Here is an 18,428-nt window from a genome sequence, read left to right on the forward strand (position 1 = left end):
GCAGTTAGGATTACAGATTGGAAAAAGTTCAGGGAATACTTGAGTGGTGACAGCAATCCGGAGGAAGTAACTTCCATCAGGGAATGGTGTGCCAACGTGAAAGAAAAGTACAAACGTTCCACAGCATTTTTACAAACTTCAACGCAGACTCCAAATATCGACTCCCATCTGGCGCACCTATGGGAAGCAAGAAATAGCCTGACGAGAAGGTGGAAGAGGCAAAAGAGAAACCGAAAGCTAAAAAGAAGGATTGCAGAAATCACTAAGAAAGCGAGAGAATATGCCGATGTTTTAGCAAGACAAAATTAGAACCATTTTTGTGAATCACTGCAAGGAACGTTGAGCACCTCAAAAACATGGGCGATCCTTAGAAGCATGCTAGACCCCCTTGCAACAAGGATGGAAAGCAACCACATGCTCAAAAGGATAGCCCATACATTTGAAGGTAGCAACGAGGACCTCATTGAAGCCTTAAAGAAAAAACTCAAAGGCAAACAGGTCCCAGAGCCCTACAGTGAAGTGTACAGGGGAAAACCAAACCAACTTCTGGACCAAGACATCACCAAGGAGGAGGTTTACAGCGCCATTATGGCTGCCAAAAAGAACAGCGCCCCAGGATCCGATGGTATAACAAATGCGATGATCAGGAACCTCGGTGACAGACAAGTAGAAGAACTAACAGAATATATTAACAATAATCTGTGGATCAAGGGCGAAGTCCCTCCCGATTGGAAGCACTCAGATGTCATAACAATACCGAAACGAGGAAAAAAGCCAGGAATCGACGCACTGAGACCTATATCTTTGACATCATGTGTGGGAAAAATATTCGAAAGAGTCGTTATGAACAGACTGTCAAACTTCATCGAGGACAACAACCTTGTACCACACACCATGTTGGGCTTCAGAAAGGGCATCTCCACGCAGGATGCATTTCTAATCCTCAAAGAAGAAGTGCTACAGAACATCCCAAGAGGAGGCGAACACCTTATCTTGGCTTTAGATTTAAAGGGAGCCTTTGATCATGTGTCCCACAGGGCCATTCTACAAGCACTTAACGAATTACATTGCGGAGTGAGGACATACAACTACGTCAAAGCCTTCTTATCAGACCGCACAGCATCCATTGGGATTGGAGACGTTCGCTCCGACGCCTTCAAAATGCCAAACAAAGGAACACCACAAGGATCTATCATCTCCCCCTTGCTTTTTAATATTACAATGATTAACATAGCAAAGAAACTCCAAGACATCCCCGACATAGGTTCCATATTGTACGCCGACGACATAACCATCTGGGCCACTAAAGGCTCCCTGCAGCTCAAAAGGAACAGGCACTCCAAGAAGCCACGAACTGGGTGGAAAAGTTGGCAAGGGATAACGGCCTAGAGTGCGCACCAGAAAAATCCGAAGTTATCAGAGTCCACGACGCCAAATATAGGAGCCCAGGGGAGGTAAAAATCAAGGTTGGGGACCACGAAGTAGCAGAGACAGACAAATTAAGAATCCTTGGGATGATTGTTCAAAGCAATGGCAGAGCAAACTTTACAATTGCAAAAATTAAAAAATCAACGCTGCAAATTGCCAAGATAGTTAGGAGGATAACCAAAAAGAGAGCAGGGCTGAAAGAAGAAGAAACCTTGCGTATCATGCAGGCCTTAGTAGTAAGCAGGGTTGCTTACAGTCTGCCTTTTCACTCTCTAAACAGGCAGGAAAAGGAACAGGCCAACGTTATATTGCGTACTGCATACAAAGCGGCTCTCGGTCTTCCCAACTACACGGCAAATGAAAAACTCATGAATCTCGGCGTGTCTAACACTTTTGAAGAAATTTGTGAAGCTACCCTTGTTTCACAAAAGGAAAGGCTGCAAAAGACAAGAACTGGCAGGGCCATTCTGCAAAGAGTAGGCTCCAGGTTAGATGTACAATCAATTATCGACAAAGAAGACCTAAGCAACGCCGCCAGAGAGAAATTGAAAGCGCTCCCCATTCCAAGAAACATGGACCCCCACTTACATGAAGACAGAAGGAAAGCCAGGGTCAATTTCTTACGCAGAAAGTTGGAAAAAAACCCAAACGTTGTATATACAGACGCTGGCTTTTACGACAATATCAATGCTTCCCTAGTCATCGTCGACCAAGAAGGAGTAATCAGGGACTGTCTCACATTAACGAACACCAGCACAGAGGAGGCCGAAACTGGCGCCCTTCTATTGGCCGTAAGGTATGGAGAATGCCAAGGAAAAAGCCTCCAAATAATTACGGACTCTAAGAAAGCCGTACAAAACATTATAAATGGCCGAATCCACAAAAGGCTCACAAAAATTTTACCTGTAAATATCACAAAGTTCCAAAATATCATTTGGACACCGGGACATGAGGAGCTTGAGGGTAATGAGAGAGCAGACCAAGCTGCGCGAGAACTTACTAACCGCTCAGCCAGTAGTCTTAGCTTACTCACCCCTCTCCCAAATACCTTCGGTGAGCGACTCAACATTCAAAGAAAAGCCAGAGCTCTCTTTCCTCCACCAGATAAAAGCTTAACAGCTGCAGAGCATCAGTCTCTTAGACAAATACAGACGAACACCTATCCCAACATCCTCAGGCTATCGAAGATGTTCCCCGAGAAATTCACAAACGCATGTAATAAGTGCGGTGAAATATCCACCCTATTCCATGCATCCTGGGGTTGTCGTACTATATGGACCTCAGTAAACACCAACACCAAGTTATATGAGCTATGGGAGGCAGCTCTGGCCAGCTCTGACCCTGGGGTTCAGAAGTATCTGATCTTTAGGGCCAAGACTGGGGCAGAGGAAACAGGGGCCCTGGAAGGAGGGAACCTACCCTAGTTCAATCAAGACCTTTCAGTTCAAATAAACGTTTCATCTCTCTCTCTCTCTCTCTCTCTCTCTCTGTTTGGGAGCGTGACGCCGCGTGACTGCGGTGGCTAGATATCGTGACTCGATCCGGACGAGCTGCAACGACAAGCCGGCCTCCTAAAGTGCTCCGAACTTCAAAAACTTCACCATCCCTGCCTAAGGAAAGATGAGAGAAGCACAAAAGCTTTCTCACATCAAAACCTTCGCTAAAAGTTCTTCCAAACTTTTGCTGAAAGTGCGTCCAATCGGTCGTCAAACTTTTAAAGACCCAAACTTCTTTCTCCGTGCCCAAGCCGCAAACAAAAAACGAACCCGTGCGACGATTTTTCGCGCACTAATTAAACGCATCCACGAACGATCTAAATGTGTACCGATACGAGGTTTATGAGATAACAGTGTATTATTGTACTCCTTTCTCGTAATCGATGCGCGTATTGTCTTATATGGAACCGTTTCTTTTTCGAGATTTTCGAGAAACTGTTTTGACACAATGGAAACCCCGTTTCACGCACGCGCCGTGTGTCTAGAGGTCTATCACAGCTCTTCGGCAGACCGATCGGTCTATTGGAAGATTCACCAGTTTTTAGATGCGGAGCATCTTATAGTCTGGGCATGTCCCACTGCGCAAGCGCAACTCTCCTCCTTCCCTCTGTCCCACAGCTGCGCGATACTCCCGCCACTTCTTCTCTCGTACCAGCTGCGTGCACTTCGCTTTCGCTTCTCCCGCGTTCTCGCTTCTGCTTTCGCGGCGCATGCTCGGCGCTTTCGCATCTCTCCTCCTCTCGTCTCCTCTCCTTCAACCTTGAATGTAAATCGGGTAGCGCGCGTTCAGTTCAGCGCTTGCTGCGGTTCACTCCACTTCACTCCGTTCTTCCGATGAAGTTCTACGAAAACAACGGAAATACAACGGAACCAGGAGATGCTCCGTATCTACTCAGCGTTCCCTTCGGGAAGATGAGGCTAATTTTTTTTACAGGGCGCCATCAGTCCCACTAAAAAAAAAAAAAAGCTTTCGCTTTAATAACGGGAAAACATGCGCCCTACTTTTGACAGCAGAGCTGTTGAAGCTTTAAGTTCCCGCGTCGAGCGTTACCACAGCCCATCCCAGCGCACGTGAGCTTGCGCCTCGTGCGGAGCGCTCGGCGTCGGCCAGCTCGACCTTCGAGAACACTCTGCCAAGCGTTCGGGGTGTGATCTCTCGCGTGCTGTTGTCCTCGCCAGTTCAGCTGCGTCCGCGCCTGAAGTGGGGAGCACAGACGCCGAATTCGCGCTGGAGACGCGCTTCACTTTGGGAATGGTGTGAAAGCCTGCGGACAAAACGATCCGGGCCTGCCAGTCATGGAGAACTTTCGGCGGCAAGTTCGGAAATCCATGGGACGTGCAACAGCCAGGTCGCCGAGGGAGAAGGGCCATGCAGCTCTGCTGTTTCTCCAGCCTTGCACCACTAGTGCAAGCTGCGCCTTTTTTTTTTTTTTTTTTTTTTTGCATCAGGAAATTCTTGTTTTAGCATGCTAAAACAAGGATTTTGTGCTTTTCTTATTTTTCCCGCAGAAAAAAATAAGAATTATTGATCTCATAAGGAAAACAATAACCACTGTGTTATTAAGCCAGGACATGACGCCCCTATGCGCGTATCAAATTGCTTACTTTAAAAGCAGCACTTCCACATCAATTTAGCTGCGTCAAAAAGGCAACTATATCTTGCTACATTTTTTTTTTTTTTAGTAATCCGCACTGCACCTGCGCCGTGTTTCGTTTTTTGTGACCTGTAGAAACAAAGTCAACCATCGAACTCGTACACTAGTGCATTGCAATCGCGACCGAAATACTTCGTTACACGTGCCGTTCCAATTTCCATCTGTGCGTAAAGGAAACAAAACGTGTTCGAAAGCTGGCGCAACAATCGGGGGAAGCAGCAATAAAAGAGATGGATGACACGAGCGGTCGTGTCGTCTCGATCTTCTGTTGTTGCTGTCGGACAAAGGCAGCCAAATGTCGGTTGTTATGAAGACAGCTGCTACCTCCTAAGCACTCGTTTCATAGTACGTGACCGCGGAACGCCTGTTACCTGACCTGTTTGGGTGGCGCAGTGTTCGGCCTTTGAATTTTGATAACGCGCGCTTTGCCGGGGGGGGGGGAAGGTAGATAGCGATGATGATGATTAGTGGCTCTCCCTTTGAATCGGGACGTCGGTTTTCAGCAACCGGCTTGCCTGTTTTATTCCACTTACTTGCCCTACTCTTAGCTAACCTAATCTGCCTCCCCCAGCCCCCCCCCCCCCCCCCCCTTGTTTTAAACTCCCATCGCTCCGTACCCCCTGTTTTCCTACCTCCGCTGTTCTAAATTCTCATCCGTATGACTACTCCCCCTGCGTACCCATATCTTCCCTACTTTTTCTTCCACCACCCTTCCAGCCGCCTCTTCGCCACCTCTATGGCCATGAAGTTGAGGCACCCCCTCACCCCGAATTCCAAAGCCTCCGCCAACGTCGTTTCCCCATCACCCCGGGGCGGTCGTATCTCTGTACAGTCCCTGACAATGTGGTCTATGGTTTCCCGATCTCTGCCGCAGCATACACACGTTTCATCCTGCTGCCTGTAGATACCCGTGTTCCTACAACGCGTGCGTGTAGGCAACAACATATGGTGGTGTTGGTGTATGAAACCTGAGATTCATACAAAAACCTGATCTTTGATCTTGATTAGGCTCCGATGCGAAGCAGAACATACCCCTTTTAACAGCGGAGCTGTTTAAAACAAGCTTTGAGCTTGTCCCGGTGGCGTTAGCAAAAAAAAAGACAAAGAAAAAACTGCGCCGCCTGTAAATGGTGCACCACCACAGACAGGGTGTTATAGCAGTGAAGCTGGCTTTCGCGCCTGTTCGAGTGCGAGCGTAAAAGGCGTGTGAGTGGGCGCACCCCTTACTATACAATTTTAAAAGGTGATATTCTTTTTTGGACTACTAAAACGCAACAAAAATATGCGTAGCCTGCACTAGCGCAAGGCTAAGGAAACAGCGGAGCTTGGGGTCGACCTAGCTTCTTAACGGCCAATGTGGGGACCGACCGTAGTGGCCTTGCAAAATCCGGCTAAACTTGGCGTCACCCCTCCGCACTTAGTCTCGCCTAGCAAGAACATTGCAAAACCTAGAAAACTTGGCAAAACCGGAAGAAGATAGGTCGACGCCCACTCGCAGCTCCGTTGTTTCTCCAGCTTTGCACCAGTAGTGCAAATTATAGAATTTCGTACTGCAAAACTCTACGGTGCAAGCTGCGCCAATGTTTTTGTTTCTGGCATATTTGCTATGCGATAACACGCGTGTTCGCGGCATGCGTGCGAGGGTGGGTGAATTTCACATTCTGGAAAGAGAGAGTGAAAGGGGGGTGGGGTTATTAGAGCCAAGCTGATTGCTCTAGCTCCTGTGTGCATCTCCCGCGTGCGTTGCCAGCGGGCGGAGACGGGAAGAGGGCGAGGGGGTACGTCACTGAGTCGTGAAATGTCCGCAACAGCAATCAGGCAACCTTATTTTTCCTTTCGTGTCCCCTTGGACTTGATAAACATCGTTTTGTTCTGCCTTGAAAGGTCCAGGGGCGGTATTCTCGAGTTTTGTCCCTTTTGCGTCCCTTTCAAAAATGTCCCTTTTGGCGAGCCCTGATTGGCTAAAAGCAAACAACCGGAAGTGACGTAACGCAAGCGCGGCAAACCTACTCCCAAGTTCCAACCTTTCTCAATGCTGTCAACGTCCACTTCTTAACCGGAAGTACGTCACGATGAAATGGACGCAAAAGGGACGTTTTCAAAAGGGACAGTTACGAGAATACCGCGCCAGGGCGAAGTATACGAGCTGAAACTGACGCGTCTGCTCACGCGTCTTCAGCTCCGAAAAACCGGTTTGGCTGCCCGAAGACACCCGCATTATTGGCCGCTCGCGTGCCCATTTTGCCGCGCCGCGTGACAAACCGGATGTCTCGGGCGCACATGTGTCCACCGCGTTAGAGTGCATTGAGTCTGAACGTACAGTAATTAATTTGCAATATTTTTTTTCTATCCGGGATGGAAGACATGAAAAGCGAAAAAGAAAAATGAATTTAACCTTCTTTCCTCCATGAGTCGGAGGCGTGACGGAAGTTGGCGCGTACGCGCGCTCGCAGCAGATGTCCAGGTATCTTCAAATTCCGCTTGTCTTGGTTTTGTTGCAAACAACAAACGCGACTGTTCTGAGCACTTTTCATTCGTGCTAATGCGTGCCTGACGTGTCGGTTAATTATTAACTACTATGATTGCCGATTATCACACGTCAGTCTAGCAATTTGGCTGGCATGGACGAAACCTTAGCCCAAACAAGGAATAGTATTGATTTTACACCTGATTGAAGCGCGCCGTAATGGATGGATTGATTGATTGATTGATTGATTGATTGATTGATTGATTGATTGATTGATTGATTGATTGATCGACGCAACGCAGGCGATGAGGGGCGTCGTAATGGAGGGGTCCGGATTAATTTTGACCACCTGGGGATCTTTAACGTGCGCCGAAATCTCGGACACACGGGCGTTTTTGCTTTTCGCCTCCATCAGAAAAGCGGCCGCTGCGGTCGGGACTCGAACCCGCGTCCTCATGCTCAGCAGCACAACACCTTAGCACTGAGCCAGCGCGGCGGGTGCGCCGTAATAGAGGGCTCCAGATTAATTTTGACCACCTTTTAACGTGCGCCGAAAAGAAGGAATAAATCAATAATTAGCAATGGCCCTATCTAGTCGGTGAGCGGCAGCGGTTTGACCGGTTTCGTAAAAACAAATACAGAGTGCTCTCGCCGTGAGTTCGGCGTGACACCGGATTACCGTTGTATGGGGACATTTCTTCAGGGCTTCAGGGCCACTTAAACACACTTGAGAGCTTTGGAGTAGGGTCTGAAGCCTTATTTCATAATTAAGCGGCCGACTTGCGTGCATGTAGAGGCAACGACGCAAGGAGTGTGCGCACGGCGAAAAAAGCAAATGGCGTAACGTCATTCGACGTAATGCGCATTCAGCTGGCCGGTTGGGGACTCAAGGTATAAATCCCTCGAGAAAGTATCATCAAAGTCAGAACCAGGTCAGCAAATGAATTGAAGATTCATTGCTGGCGGGAGTCGCGGGACCCGTCGAGACAGCGTAGAGGCAAGTGGCGCGCCGCGCTTCGCCTTGCGCCACCCCGGCAACGTTGGTACCGTTGCGAAGGCCCTCTCTCTGTCCGCTGTGTCGTTCTGTGCTGTTCTATCGTGCTATCGCTCGCTCCGCTTACAGACCGACGCTGCTCTGCGGAGTAACGCGAAAATTTTGCCGACATGCCCCATCTATTTCTTACGCAATAATAAGAAACTATAGACTTCAAGCTCCGCAACGTTACTAAAAACAGTTAATTTACGATCCAACATGTGTTTACATTTTCAGAGGCCCCTCTACGAGGACGACGTGGTGAGGAAGCTTCGACGGGCAGAGATCGAGATCGCCGGCACACTGCAGGTCCTGGCGGTGCACTCGGAGATGGAAGGCGAAGAGCTCCGGGATCGTCTGCTCGAACAGCAGCAGAAAGCGCGGGAACTCTTCCAAGTCCGGAGGAACCTCGGCTTGGGCCCAGAATAGCGCCAAACTGATTTGTTTTCGTTTAGTGTTTTCAGTCCGCAATTAAAAAAAAAGTATTTATTAAAGTTCATTTTATTGTTCAATAAACGATGTTTGTACGCTGCCCGTGCGCTTCTTGGTTGCACGTCACGAAATCGTCTGCGCGCCTCAGCAGACGACGGTGAAATTAGTCACTCGCCTGCTTTTCGTTTTAACCGGAACGTGCAAGGCGCGCTTTGCATAAATCGATATCAGCCAGGCTCGGCAGCACCTCTCGCAAGCGCGACTCTCTACGGTCGCCGTGTCTGGCGGTGCCGACGCCGCGGCCGTCTTAATGAAGCGACGCACAGAAGACCAAGTACGAAGCGCGAAATGCGAAGTAGAAACCGTGGCCTATCCGCGGCGTTCGTACCCTCCGGAAGCCCCAAAAACAAATTACAGGCGCCCCGTTCGAGCCGACGGGCTTCTCCGGGCGGAAATCTGAAGGCATTGCGGTTAATTATTTTTGTGTTCTTCCCGCCGAAGCTGGCGCAAAAGTAAACATCTACAAACCGGCGCTGCTCCGTGTCTGTCCGATATTCGCTTGAATGCCTTCTCGGTTTGCAACTAGGGCAGCGTTAGCTTCTGGGGCCGTGCTCTCTCGCCGCGTCCGCTAATGGCTTGAAGGGCCGCGCAGGCCGAAAAAAAGCGTTTCCAGCGTCCAAGTCGGCGTCCAAGTGCACAGCGCAAGAAAGCGCCTCGGACCCGCATCCCCCACGGACTCCTCTTTCTCGGCTGCTCTGCCGTACTCCGGAACCGGAAACAGTGGGAACCCCTGTGTCGCCATTTCGTCCGTGCCCGTGTATGTTTTGTCAACAGTGTTGGAATCCCCAGCGTTTTTGCTGTCCCTTGGCTGGCCAAGGAGCGTCCAACTGCCTCGAGATGTCCGGCCGAGGCACAAGCGCGTAAGTAGCGGCCGCGTCCGCGGCCGCCCGGGATACGAGTACGGCGCCGGCCGTACCAATGAACACCCGTAGGGTTAGTTCGGTGTTGGGCCCCCCTTTCACAATGGGGCGCCGTGGCATCGATGATTGACGGTAGCCTTGTGTCTCGAGCTGGCGCCCAAAACGCTGACAGACTATGGCAGGTGCGAGGGAGCGAAAACCCCCGGCACGGCGGCCAGTCGGCCTGGGTGTGTAGTTTGGCGTCCGCCAAGCCCAGCCTCGGCCGCTGTCACCGAGACGTCGGGACAGCCTCGGCCAGATAATGGGCCGTTGGCCGCTTTTGGATTCGTCCTTTTAATTCCGCTTCGTGCAGAAATCGTCGCCGCATTGCGAGGTGTTAAGAGTTTTGGTGGCCCGATTGCGCTTCAAGGCCACCTTTTTAGGCTGGCGTGTTTCAACGTGCCGAGACGCACCACTACCATTTGTTTTCCTCATATCACGACTGCGCGAGGTGACGGGCAGCTGCCTTTTGCTTTTCTTGTTGTTGTATTTTTGTTTCTCTAAAAGAACAGCCAGGTTTTCTTCTTCTGCCTGCTCTTCTTTTTTTCACGTTTGTTCTTTTCTCGCGCGTTTCGCGGGGTCCGCTGTTCAGTTCGGAGAGCATCGGTCTCGTGCGGCCAAAACCCCGCGAACTTGTCAGCTCCAGCAACGGGGGTGGTGGGTGGGTGATGGGTGATGAGTCGCGTTTTAGGTACTGTGATAGTTTCACCGCCTTCGCGACACGACAGGAAGGGTTTCTTTCGGCTCTGGCGACACTTTAACTCGGCATTGCGTACAGACCGCGAGCGACGCTGGTTGACACGACTGATTACTCTCGTTTCCTGCAGGCTTCTAGGATGGCGTTAGGGACTAATGGACATCAAAGATCTGGTGCTGCCTGACCCCCGCTTGGACAGCATGAAGGCATGGACCGGGGGGTTAGGGCAGTTAGAAAGTGAGTACCGCAACCTACCCTTCGGGTAGATTTGTGTGCGTGATTTGCCGACGCTGCCTTAGCCACTCGTTATCACCGCGTTAATCGTTGTATTCGTTTTTTCTGCGTAATCAGTCAACCTGATGCTAGTTTGACGTTTTCCCAATGCGTTGAAACGATTTCTCGTCATTTCTGGGAATTCTTGTGGCATAGTTTTGTGTCAGCTTTCGAGTGTCATGTGCGTCTGTTGTGCCCAAAATTTGTCGTTTTAATCGCGGAACTTGAGTTTGCGATTGAAGTTTGAGAAGAGTAGTGGGTTTAGACTGCTAGTTTTGTGATTGATGAGTGCAAGCAACACTTCATCCAAAGAACGTGACGTGTGTACACCATTGTTATCGCAAATGTGCATGTCCTCCCACCCAGGCATTGTATAAATGCCTTGCCTAAGAACTTATCATTGGCAATATGTATTGTATATTGTGGACACGTATGCTTGGATTTGTTATTTGTGAAATCAAAGTCTTGCTCAAATCTTGTAAGCTATAACCAGGATCATTATTTTGCGGGTAGAACCTGATACAATTGAACCTCGTTTTAACGAAGTAGTATCGGGGCAGTAAATTAGTTCGTTATATCCGAAATTCATTGTAACAGTATGAATAAAGATCTGCTTCAACAAATGGTTAATCTGGCTGGCACAAAAATCTTAGATACAAAAACACTATATGCCAGGCTCTGAACCCATTATAAACAAGGTAATCTTTCACTGTCTCCTTGTGGCATTTCAAACTAAATAGGCCGGAACATGAGAAAGTGAAATTAGAACAGAACAGAGGGCTTTTGACAAAACAGGCCTGCGTCCTTATGTATTTGTAGTGGGATGTGATCTTCGTCTGGTGGCTTTTCACAGCACCGAGCAGTATGAAGTTTTCCACATTGACCATGCACGAAAGGGCCATTTCTGCTTCCACAGTTATGGACTTCGGGAGCTTTTCCAAGTAGCCTATCAGCCTTCTTCAAATATTTTTTCGTTGTAGCCAATTTCGGTTTCGTTATAAACAGAATAAGTGTCACTGAAATAAAGCGTGGCCAACCAAAGCTCGTATTTAGTTTGCTATAGCCGATAATTCCCCATATCAGTGTTCGTTACAACGAGCTTCAACTGTACTTCCAAAAACTTTCACCCCGAACATTTTGTACCAACTGGATTCAACGTAATCACTCTCTGAAAATATGCGATTATGTCTTGACAGGAAATGGGGGCTCCTGCCTGAAATGGAGAAAGTACATGAATGCTTGGTGGGGATCCGAAATCTAGCCTGTAAACTTAACTCAAAGAGTGCTCATAAATTGCAAAATGGACATTTCCCAGTATCAGTCTTCCTAGCGGCTGTCAAGGCAAGCTAAACAGTCAGGGCAGGAAAAACCTCATTTTCCAAAATCTTACAAGAAACATCTCAGTCACTCAATCCCTCCAGCAGCCACCCGTTACCCATTTCTTTCACACGAAATTCACGGAAGCAGGTGCACATTCCTGAGATTATTCTGCGATCCAAAGATTTGGATTTGTACCCACAGTATACCCACAGTACATACCCACAGTATATTGCTGATGACAGTGTTCCTTTTTTTTTTTTTTTTTTTTTTTGCACAGCATTTATACAATGCTTGGGTGGGAGATAGTGCACTGATGTGAGAAAATTGGTGTCACACTTGTCATGTTCTTGTGAATACTTGCTACTGCTTGCACGCATCGAAAAGCTATCATTCTAATCCCGCTACACTTAGTAAACTTCAATCGCAGCTTTTTTTTTTTTTTTTTTTTGTCACCTTGCCATGTATCTGCAGCAGGGGCAGTCTTCCTGTCCTTTGTGTTTTTTTGTTTCGTTTTGTTTTTTGTGTATGTGTGCGTGTGTGCAAACATGCATTCAAGCTCACCCCGAGCTGTTGAAAAAGCGAGGACAAAAACGTGCAGCACTGGAAAGTAATAGTGGCCCTCAGTGAAAGTGCTCCCGGTTGCTTACATTGCCTGGGGCGCCCTGACAGAATGGTGTATTGACAGCATACGAGTGTGCAGATCGCATTAGAAAGAGGTCCATTCCTTGTATTTTCATTGATGGCCTAACGAAACTTGATTGGAAATGAGTTTTGCCCGTGCATGCTTGCATGGAAGGCTAGAAATGCAAATATAGTCCTTGGAGCAAATTAGTGGGCATTTTCCCATTTTCCGTCGGGAAATGCCGCCCTCACAATGCTATTTTTAATTGAAAGTTGTACCAGCTGTCTGTCATAATAGTTGAAGGACCAACATGACCTGAGTTACCCGAAAATTGGTGCAAGTTCAAAAACTTTATTTTTGAGCTGCTACCAAATATTTCGTTGACGTTCCTCATTTGCGGCCCAGAAAGTATTGTCTCTGATAATTTCTTCTTTTTTTCTTGTCGATCAAAATGTGAGTACGGAATTTCTCAAAGACTGTAATAAGTACCCTGATGGTGCTTTCAAACTTGTGCCTAGGTTTGTTAACCCTCACCTCCTACACACACGCACACACATGTGTGGAGAGAGATAAAAAGAATTATACAAAATTATACAAACCAAAAATAAATAACCCTTTTGTGCCTTTTTATACCAGAGCAGGAAACACGTATTTTTGGCCACCGAGTAATCACTGATAGCATCTTTAACACAGCGTGTAATATGCTGGCTTGACTTTTATGCCTCTGCGGCCGCTGCACTGTACACAGCGCAAATAATGTCACGCATGAGCCGGTAGTGTTGCACTCATGCCTGTACACCTCTGTTAGTTTTAGAATATAATGATTATGTTGACCTGTGGACTGGTCGGCGCCTGGTAACAGTTCTTCCCTGTGCTTTTATCCTGGTAAATGCGTAAAAGTAAATTTGTGGCAGTAACAGCTATTGATATCCTTTGCGGCATTTCGAGTGGGGAATTTGTCATCTTTCTGGCTGTTTCTGTGTGGGTTAACATCCACCATGAAAGCGTTGGGCCATGCAGACGAGATACAAGTTTGTTTTATTCGAAAGATTTCGTGTTTTAGAGTGCCCGCAGCGCTTGTCCGGCAGTGAACGATGCTGGCAGTGAACGATGCTGTATTCACTGACAAATTAATCAATTTAGGTTAAAATTTCGATTCTCCCACCAAATCGTGTGTGTTTGTGACGTCTGCCCTGATGTCATGAGGGCAGGTATTCAAACGAACTTCCAGTGCGTCATTCGGCTCTGCAGTCTTGCTTACCGTCAGTCCTCCCTGATGGCGCTGCCATACTGAGTGGTGGACTGTTATCTGCCGTTGCTTTGTTTTGACCATATTTGCTCCTGGCTTGTTTTTGTTGCTGTAGAAAGTAATAGTTTCGTGAGACATGGCGTATGCCCGACAAACAGGTTCACATAAGACAACGTCGCTTACGCCAATGGGCCAGTGACGTGTAAGACAATACTAAAGCGGTGGCATGCTGTGCAGCTAAAAAAAGCATAGTGTGCCCGGTACCAATAGCAGTACGCGTCAGTACTTCTATGTTTACGTGTATTTTTGTAACTTCCATTGTTTACCCCACCATTCTTACTGCTGTAAAATGAATATGCATTACATTTAAGCACAAATAGCGTCTTTGGTAAGCCTATAAGCCCTGCCTAACTGGAATTTGATTTTTGCCGGCCTAAGCCAATCGAACAGCTGTGCATATTAAATCATAGGTTCTAGTGCAGGAAATGAGCGAGTAAGTCGCATGGCCGTTCCCTTTTTTCCTAATTTTATAGCTTATTTGAGCGAAGTTTACGTCAAAAGTGGTGTCAGTATGATTCTAACAAGGCAATCTTTTGAATGAACTCAACCTGTATTTTGTCTGCATGGCCCTTTTAAAAGAGTGAAACGTCTTGTAAGTGGCCAGTTTTGAGCTTTAATTGTTTGTGTACTGTATTGCCGCCATTTTTTCCACAAGACGGCGTTAACGAGTGGCATTTTGTCTGTGAAAACGCGCAGGATTCCTTGAGAACAGCTGTGGCAGGAGCACCGAACCGGCGCCTTCCGACATGTTCCCGGGTTTCCCGAGCTCCGGCTCATCCCAGGGCATGCCGGGTTCCGCCCCTTTGAACCCCGGCTCAGCGCCCAACCCCTGGTTCCACCAGTCCCCTTTCTCCATGGGCGCCGACATCCATTCTGGGGCCTCTGGCTCTGCCCCTACTTCGGTGGCCAGCTCTCCCTACTGGCTGCCGCACCACCAGTACACACCCGCCCCGACCGAATCCCACCAATCGCGCTACTCGACGGGCAACGACCTGTACTCCGCCTCCGCGGCGACAACCCCCTGGTGGTTTGGGCACGGCACAACGGCGGCGGCCGGGAGCGGGCTCCACTCGTCGCAGTATTTCCAACCGCACGTGCCGTCGCGCAACGACCACGTCCCGAACCCCTTCCACACCCCCGCGCCAGCTACGTCGAAGCCGGGCTACCTGCAGCACGGGCTAGCGACATCCCAGCAGCACCTCCAGCAGCAGTCCGCGCCCTCCCCCGCGTCCCAGCACCTTCACCAGTCATCGGCTCAACAGCAGCAGCAGCAGCAGCAAGCGTACCACTCACCGGCGACGTCGCAGCACGAAGCCCTGTCATCCCCCGCACCCATTCAGCCCATCCCATCGAGTCAGCACCAGTCCATCGGCATCTCCAGCCAGCAGCACCAGCGCTCGCTCATGTCGCCTTCATCCCAGCAGCTGTCGTCAGCGTCATCGTCCATGATGGGCCAGCTGGACGGAATGGGGGGCGGCCAGGCGAGCCGATCTCACCAGCCGTCTCAGCAGCAGCAGCAGCAGCAGCATCACCAAATCCAGAGGCCAATGGGGTCCAGGGCGCAGCAGCAGCAGCAGTCACAGCAACAACAGCAGCAGAGCCCCTACGGAAGCATGGGACAGCACGTGCCTGCATCCACGCAGCAGCGAATGAGCCAGCAGAGCGTGCTGCCGCCCATGTCGTCCAGTAGTTCCCAGATGATGCCGCCGCAGCAGCCGCACATGCACAACAGCATGGCGGCCACTGCCGGCCTCGTCGACACCAACATCCAGCCCATCTTCGAGCTGTACGGCCACGACCCGCTGGCCGCGGTGCCCAACTCCCAGCTCCACCACCAGCCGCAGTCGAGGTACGACATGACGTCCCTGGGCTCGATGAACCATGGCTTCGCGCAGCCACAGACGCCGGCGTGGATGCCTCAGGAGGTGGGCTCGGAGGCGCCTGTCAAGCAGCCAAAGCCGGAGACCGCCGGTGAGGCGGGAACTGAGAAGACTGCGAAGGAGGGTGCGGCTAATCCTGATGCCGCTAGCGGGAACGGTTCGCCGAGCAAAAAGACCAAAGGGAAGCGAAAGAAGGAGGAAGGGTCCAAGAAGAAACACAAGCAGGAGATCCTCGCCGATGCCAAGAAAGGACTTCAGAGAAAAAATATTCGGTAAGTCTGAAGGCGTATTTTTTTTTCCTCTTACAATAGCTTCCTTTTATTAATGTATGTGCCTGTGCATACGTGACCGGTCCTAACAACATACCTTAACATCCGCATACATAGCTTGCATATGCGGTCTCCCCAGCCCTTTCTGGAGTACTGCTCTCAGCTTTCTTAGCGCTGCTCAAAATAAGAGCAACAGATAAGTTTGCAGCCTTCCACCGTGCAACCAGTGCTCTAATATGGCAGCTACGGTGACGTCAGTGCAAGCTATGTATAGCGTTTCAGGCAGAAGGAAAAAGATGTTTGAAGAGTTCCTCACTATGGTCTGCTAAATAATACCAGCAAAATTTTATTGACAGCAGCATTTTAAGCCCTCTCTACATGCCTTGTGACAGCCCTTACTGTTTATCACTTGGTGCTCTCATCCGGTTGTTTTAGAACGGCTCAATGCTTCTGTGAACCTTTTATTGTACTCGTAACAACATAACCAAGCTTCCTTGGAGTCTTGGCAGCGAAATTCAGCCCAGAACTTTTACCCACTTTCCAGCCGTTCCGGTCCGCAAAAATTTTGGCAGTTTTTGGCGGGGCAAAGAAAAACACAAACTGAGCAAGAAAAACTCACCGGATATTTATTTTTTATTTTTCATTCTGCTTGCAACTCCTTCACTGTTATTTGAGCAGCGTGTGAAACTGCTCAAAGCATTCTCCTGGGTGCAGGCCAGGGTTGCTACTGCAGGATTTGCAGAAAAACGCAGTTTGTAACCTTCCTCCTCTTGTTTTTCTGTCGCTACAAACAGCACAGTCCTTGCTGCTTCGGCGTGGGAGCTTGTAGATAAGATTTCTCATCCCACGTAGCCTTTTCTCGCACTCCATACGTGCTGACGGGCCCCGCTTTTTTGGCTCAAGCCCTCAGGTGGCGGCGGTACTGCAGATTTCGCTGCTTTTTCTCGCAATGATTCTGCAGCTTTGTGCACCTGCAAATAAAACTATTGGCAGTGGAAACCTCTAGATGCCAGGAAAAAAAAAATTTTTGGCCACCTCTTCATTGTCTTTCAACAAAATGCGTAGTTCACAGAGTAATGATCCGCCCGGTGCTGTCTCCACCACTGACGTGGTCTTCGTGACTCACTTCTGTCGAACCACTGTCATCACTGCCTGATAGAGGCACGCAGTTCTCTTTCTCACTGAAGTCATCATCCCTTTCAATAAGTGCACCACCCGTGGAACGCCCGCGATGAAAAAGCGACCATGTTTCTCAGCAAACAGCGCAGACGTGAAAGTGCTCCGGAATCCAGAAGGCCCGTGCTGAACATTGTGCTGTACCCTAGTGCAAAGTGAAGAGAAATTCAATGAAGTTCACTTATCCCTCAAGAGATGGCGCATCATGTTCATGAAGAATGCGCGCACAGCGCAGTGAAAAAAAAAAATAACGCGACATTTAACCTTGAACACCCAGGCTGGGCATATCCCGACAATGGGCCACTACAGCCATTTTGCGTTTTTTGGTATGCCCCTACAACGGATGGCAAAGGTTTAAGGCTTTTATAAGCCATAAAACAGTGCTGCCCAGTGCTGGGGAAGGGTTTATAGGGAGGAAAAGAGCAGTGAAAACAGTGGAGGGAAAAATACCGTACACTTGTCTTTTTCGACCTGGTAGGCTATGAATGGTATCTATTAAATTTGGGGCCCATCACCGAGACCTCGGTTGTTCAGCATTCTTCGAGCTGAGCGGGGAATTTGTTCTCACCCAGTTTTGAGACATTTTTTATGTGGTGGTTGTAATTTATCATTTTTTCTCACATTTCATTTTTGTATAAATGGAATGCAGAGGTATTACTATATCTGCAGATGCTATCGCATGCTCCTTGGTATGCGCGCTGTGAAAATGTCGGGACCTGATTAAGCTATGCCGAAGTTTGAATATGTGCATTGATTGCCGTGGAGGCATAGAGAAATTTCTCCGATGATCATCTGTTTTCATTTTGGAGGACGAAAAGCACACTGAAAGGCGTTGTGCATCACTCCTTAAAAGGTGCTTGCAACGTATAATATATCCAAGCTTTTCATGTTAGGGTGGCCTATGGAACGTTGTTAGATGGACGTTCTCATGAACGTTTCCATTGATCCATCTCTTTCTCCAGCACCACTAGCATTGTTTCAGCACAACATTGTCGGTCATTGGCTGTTGAGGCACCGACACTAGTCATGCATTGCCTTCTGTCATCGCACAACAGACGGACAGCTATTCTGTTTGCAAACTCTGGCAAATTATGAGCTGTGGGCTGTTGTTTTTGTACGCACCATCTGTGTCTGTAGGAGCCCCAGCACAACCTTTAGTTTACCATTAAGAGTTTAATTTACTCAGTACTATTTAACGAAACCATTTACTTTGAGACTGTTCTGTGGGTGTAGCGGCTCTGAGCAGGCATTCTTTAATTTTACAAGACTTCGCTGCGCAGGTTTTTTAGTGTCATCTGCAGCACAACCACTTGTTGTCAACCTTTGCTGCCCTATTTGCTGCTTTTGAGCTTTAGTGCCCTTTTAGAAACGAAAAGACTAGCAACATGGATTTGGGTAAAAAAGCAAGTAGG

At 48.7% G+C, this 18,428-nt stretch overlaps 2 protein-coding genes across 3 annotated transcripts in view; both read left to right on the forward strand.

Moving 5' to 3' along the window:
* The window catches only part of LOC144159371 (mutS protein homolog 4-like), a 51,626-nt gene extending 43,019 nt beyond the window's left edge, over window positions 1-8,607 (forward strand). For both annotated transcript variants that reach the window (XM_077690808.1, XM_077690807.1), the window contains exon 12: window positions 8,317-8,607. In XM_077690808.1, coding sequence (XP_077546934.1) covers window positions 8,317-8,508 — 192 coding nt within the window. In that variant the 3' untranslated portion in view covers window positions 8,509-8,607. The remainder of the gene's footprint in view (window positions 1-8,316) is intronic.
* Window positions 8,608-9,030: 423 nt separating this feature from the next.
* The window catches only part of LOC144159370 (helicase ARIP4), a 47,392-nt gene continuing 37,994 nt past the window's right edge, over window positions 9,031-18,428 (forward strand). The window contains exons 1-3 of the mRNA XM_077690806.1: window positions 9,031-9,431; window positions 10,298-10,404; window positions 14,388-15,843. Coding sequence (XP_077546932.1) covers window positions 10,323-10,404; window positions 14,388-15,843 — 1,538 coding nt within the window. The 5' untranslated portion in view covers window positions 9,031-9,431; window positions 10,298-10,322. The remainder of the gene's footprint in view (window positions 9,432-10,297; window positions 10,405-14,387; window positions 15,844-18,428) is intronic.

The sequence above is a fragment of the Haemaphysalis longicornis genome, unplaced genomic scaffold, assembly GCF_048455015.1.
Source record: "Haemaphysalis longicornis isolate Haplotype H1 unplaced genomic scaffold, Haemaphysalis longicornis Haplotype H1 scaffold_10, whole genome shotgun sequence".
Taxonomy (NCBI): domain Eukaryota; kingdom Metazoa; phylum Arthropoda; class Arachnida; order Ixodida; family Ixodidae; genus Haemaphysalis; species Haemaphysalis longicornis.